The following is a 4,840-nucleotide window of genomic DNA, read 5'->3' as shown; positions in this document are numbered from 1 at the left end:
CCTGGCAGCCACGCAGAGGTGAGACATAACAACCGTCCAATCAGAAAGATGGATGTCGTGAGTCCACATGAGGAGGAATAAAGGAGGGAATCTTTTCTTTCTCTTGCAGCATGATGGACAGCCGTACTGCCACAAACCGTGCTACGCCGTGCTGTTTGGGCCCAAAGGTATGAAGTCAGAAACACTTTCAGTGCAGAGCAGCAGTGTGGTGGTTGGTGGTGGGGAGGGGGCTGGTGCTTAGAGAGAGACTGTCCTTGAGACTGTGGTTCAAAAACCACCATGTCCTCAAACAGTCTGCAGAAGGTGAGAGAAAGCAAACTGTTTTTGTGGCCTTCAAGTGTCAGATTGAAGCTCAGATAAAAGGGCAAGAGGTACATTAAGGCTATGTAGCTTATAAAAGCTAGGTACCATAACAGCAAAAATTATAATCCTATATAGCCATTCTAAAGTCATAAACCTTGGTGATCCTGGTTAATAATTTTTATTTTATGTCTTAATTAGTTATAATAATGATTTATATTTGCTGCTCTTCCATAAAACTCTGGCTCTACTTACAAAGGGAACCAGTGAAGCTCCCCCCAGCAATCTGTGCAAGTGCGGAGGCACTGTCCGCAAACAGTTCTAGTATCTACATTCTTGCACATGTCTGAGCACTGCAGTGGGCACTGTGGACTAAATCTTCAACCAGCACACAGGAAGGCTGCAGTGTAAGAAGTATCACTGAAGCAGCTTTCTGTCAAACCTGAGACAGAGTTAAGTACGTGCACAATCCGAGAGTGGCAGAGAACCTCTGGCCAAGGTTGATTTTACAAGTCAGTTTCTGTATATTTTCCATCCGTTTAGCCTGGTCTGCAGTCAAGGAACTGTGCCAGACAGGTACTGCATACTCTAGTATTGGGCGCATGTAGCCTTTGTAAACCAGTTCATGGTCTCAAACACCTCATTTCTGTAGGCGACGCAGAGCAAATAGCTTCCTGTTGGCTGAGGTCAGCATGTGGTTCAACTGCCTGTCCGATCACACGTTGCCCTTGACTGTAGTTCAAATGAAAACTGCTCACACTGGCACCTTGTTCCTCAAATGAGTTTCACGTAGCAACCTGCTATTTGTGTGAACTAACCCTTTAAAGCTAACGCCTGTGTTGTGCCCTCTGTCAGGCGTAAACACCGGAGGCGTCGGCAGCTACATCTACGACGAACCCGAGGCCGAGGCTCAGCCCTGAGCCCCCCCTCCGACGCCGCCTCCAGCACCCAGACAAAGTACCACCTTCAGGGCCCTCAATGTCTCTTGCCTTCTACAGTCACGGTGATAAACGATATGTACTGCGCTCACAGGGATGGATATTTAGATGTTTATGTTGTATTTGTATATTGTTTATATATCTATTTTTTGTACTGAAACAAACCTTTAACATGTCCTCCCGTGCGAGTTTCAGATTTGCCTTTTTAAGTTTGTTGGTTCTCTTTGCCAAATAATTATCAGCCAATTCTGTAGTAGATTAAAGCGCGTGTGGTTTTTCACTCATTATTTGTAGTTTTTCAGACTTTTGGGCACTTAAATGAAGTAAACGTACCCCCAGCCCACCAGTTTATTGTCAGTGTTTCTTGAACAGGTTCATCCTGGTTCTAAAAAGAGGGGTAAGGGGTAACTGAGGTACCGTACACACAGAGACGTGTTTCTCACTTTCCCTTAGGGTTGTGTTATTTCATTCATGCAGCGTGGCACAAAAACAACAACAACTAAATCAACACACTAAAACAGCTCAACATCAGCTTACAACAGCAGTCAGTGATACTTCAACCAACAAGGTACCGGCGAACCTCAAACAATTTCTCAACTTTCTCGTGTCTTTTTCTTTTAAAATCCTCTCTCTTCAGTCCTCCTCTCCCACATATTTGACTTATTGTGTTGTTTTTATTGTGTATCCATGTTTGGTGCAGATGTCATTCATGTGTAATTTTGGCGGCAACTACAAAAAAGAAGAAGACGGTTATTAATTAGACTCACTTTCCTGGAAAGACAAAAATCCTCCTTTCTCACGCTCCGGGTGCGATCACCTCCCACCCCGCCACCGCGCACGCCAAGAACTCATCAGCAAGGAAGTCAGCCGAAACAACCGTAGGACTGGACTCTGCTCTCTTGCACCCGCCGGGCCTCCACCACGACGGTGCGTCAAAAACCGTGCTGCCCGCACGCGTGTCACACAGCGCGCCTCTGCCCTCACAGCACATGTGTCTCCGTACGAGCGCATGTCCAGATAGCGCCTGCGCTGACATCCGCGTACCAGTCTCCACACTCTCTCTTTCTCACTGCGACAGCAGTCGCGTCAAGATCACGAATGTCCAGCGACCACCGACACTCCGCTGCTCTCGGGTCGGCGCAAGATATTCGTTCTGTGCTCAGTCCAGTCAACACGTTCGTGTGTTCGTCTCAAGCTCCGCTCCGTGGAACACACCCTTTTCCAGTCCTCCCCTCTCCACTCCTCCTTTACCGACACAATAAAAGGGATTCTTTACGACACAATAAAAATGAAGGTAGAATGATATATATATACAAAAACAAGTCTTTGCAACACGAAGATAGCGCCATACCAATAGACGAAGAGTAATGATGCTTTCTCTGAGTTCACATCACCACCACATCGGACAGAAGACACCAAGTGCGAGCTGAAAGATGTGGGTTTTAGATGCTTAGTGTCCTGTCTGTTTCAGTCCTCGGTGGCAGGGTTCTCATTGTGGTCTGTCTGAGTCTTGCAGCATCTTAATAAGTCATTGTTGTTGTCATCCAGATTGGAAGAGAACTAAGACGGTGGAGCAACCCACAGATTAAAACTTTTATAGACAAGAAGTTTTGTGACCCAGGATTTTTTATTGTGGAACCTAAAGTCGCACTCTCTTTTGTCTCTTCAGGAAAAAAATCAAAGACGGATAAAAAAATGTGAGTTTTTGTTGAGCGAATCGATGGTGTTATACCCAGGTTATCGACGGAGTTGAATCAGCTCCTCTCTGACAGTGTCATCAAGTAGATTTCTATTTTTTTAAGTTTCTCAGGTAGAAGAGCTAAACCCTGCAGTGAATCCGAAACCAGTCAGGACACGTAGGAGCATGCCCACAACGCGCGCCCGACCCCGCGCGGCGACCCCACGCCGGTCCCCCCACAAAAAAAAAAACGGCCCGCCCGACAGGCGAAAAGTTACACCAGTACAAAGTTTTACCTCACTGCAAATGTAGCTCTGTGAGCAAAAACAGTGACAGAATGAACAGAATACAATGAAGTCCACCATGTTATGAGCAGCCATGATGTTTGTCTTCTCTGTGTAGGCTCGATCCTGAAGATGGTGTCTCCTACGCCTCCATCAGCTACACCAGAAGACACAGTAAAGGCCGGTAACGCTGTCCTGTTTGGTTTATAGTGATGATGGTATGGAATGAAAACACTTCTCAGCGTAATAGAAAAACAGGAAAGATTCCTTATTTTACCTTAAGCTCAGGATCTACATGGAAGGATGTGAATCCAGTGTGTAAACCTTTGGTCCAGCAATAAATAGTCTCAACAACCTAACGGCCCCCCAGAGTGTTCACGATAATGTAGCAACAAATCTCATTCATCGTGCGGTTGGCATACTCATAATGTTGTGTTTACTTGCATTTTTCTGATCCGTTTGGATGCTGTGTAAATTTACTGTGTTGTGCTGTTTGTTTCCGTTGTTCTCCAGGTCGGGATAAAAGGTGATCGATGTGCATGATGATGATGAAGGGCAGTGACTACCCCTGCCGCCACTGTGCGAACAGGCTCCCTTCTCTGCTGGAGCCTCCCTGCTGATCCCAGCAACCTCCTACGCCACCGGAAACAAACCAACAAAACAGAGGCCCCAGCATATAGTACAAGTCATATCATCACACTCTATCTTTAATTCGAATAACTGATACTGATAAATGTTTGACTGTGTTTTCTGTATTAGATGATCAATTTTCAGGATTTATTGCTGATAATAACAACTTTCTGTCCAGAAGGGGGGAGGAGTCAGGTTAACTAGTAGCACAATGTGAGAAAGCAGAAGTAATAACAGATGGGAGGAAGAAGTATTTATCTGATTCAGGAATAAATACCTTTGATTGCAGTCCTCCGGGGGACAAATTCAGTTTTGTTACCTCAAAAAGTTGCTTACAATACATCCAGAAATAGACTGCAAATAATTAATATAAGGACATGTCTCAAATGAAGGTATTATCATTACAATATCTGACAAATGTATATAGAAAATCGAAAAAATAAGCACAATAATAGGAGTCTGAACTGTACATTATAATACAAAATATAAAAAGATATAAATATAATCGTATGCTGAAATAGAAATATATGGATGTCAGATCCTAGTACTTAAGTAAAGTAACGTCATCATCAGGTCCATATCTAGCTTTAACGCCTGTTATAGGGCACTCGTTGAAATACTTGCGAAATTTAACATTTCAACCCCCCTGGAGTGTTATTGGTGGTATAAAGCAAGACATTTTTTCCTTTTTGAACCTTTTTTTAAAAAGTTTCAGTTCTAAGCTGAAAATCGAAGTCCAATGATGTCTCAGGTGGCGCTGCACCAATAAACAGTCTGTGGCAGGCAGCAAGGCGCTGCCTTCTTCCCATCAGAAGGACTGAGCAAACAGTTGCTGCAAAAGAAATAAACTAATGAAAATATGTACATAAATAAGCCATCAGCACATCAAGATCACAGCCCACTTTGAGTTATTTGTGAAACGAAAGCAGTAACAGTGAGTGTATTCATTGTATATCACCTAAAAAACAACCACCAAAATATGCCATAGACAGTGTCATCCAGTCATAATG

General features: G+C 44.0%; 1 protein-coding gene across 1 annotated transcript in view; it reads left to right on the top strand.

The window, feature by feature from the left end:
- Nucleotides 1–1,672, top strand: part of LOC118341054 (cysteine-rich protein 2-like) — a gene marked incomplete at its 3' end in the record, with an annotated part of 8,714 nt that extends 7,042 nt beyond the window's left edge. Inside the window, 3 exon segments of the mRNA XM_035679227.1 lie at nucleotides 1–18; nucleotides 110–167; nucleotides 1,156–1,672. The exon segment at nucleotides 1–18 is cut by the window's left edge and continues 6 nt beyond it. Of these exon segments, the coding sequence (XP_035535120.1) occupies nucleotides 1–18; nucleotides 110–167; nucleotides 1,156–1,220 (141 nt within the window).
- Between the last annotated feature and the right edge of the window lie 3,168 nt (nucleotides 1,673–4,840).

This window comes from Morone saxatilis, unplaced genomic scaffold (assembly GCF_004916995.1).
Source record: "Morone saxatilis isolate NCDOM2014 unplaced genomic scaffold, NCSU_SB_2.0 Contig7, whole genome shotgun sequence".
NCBI lineage: Eukaryota > Metazoa > Chordata > Actinopteri > Moronidae > Morone > Morone saxatilis.
Note: the sequence above shows the minus strand (reverse complement) of the source record. Positions and strands in the feature narration are given on the sequence as shown.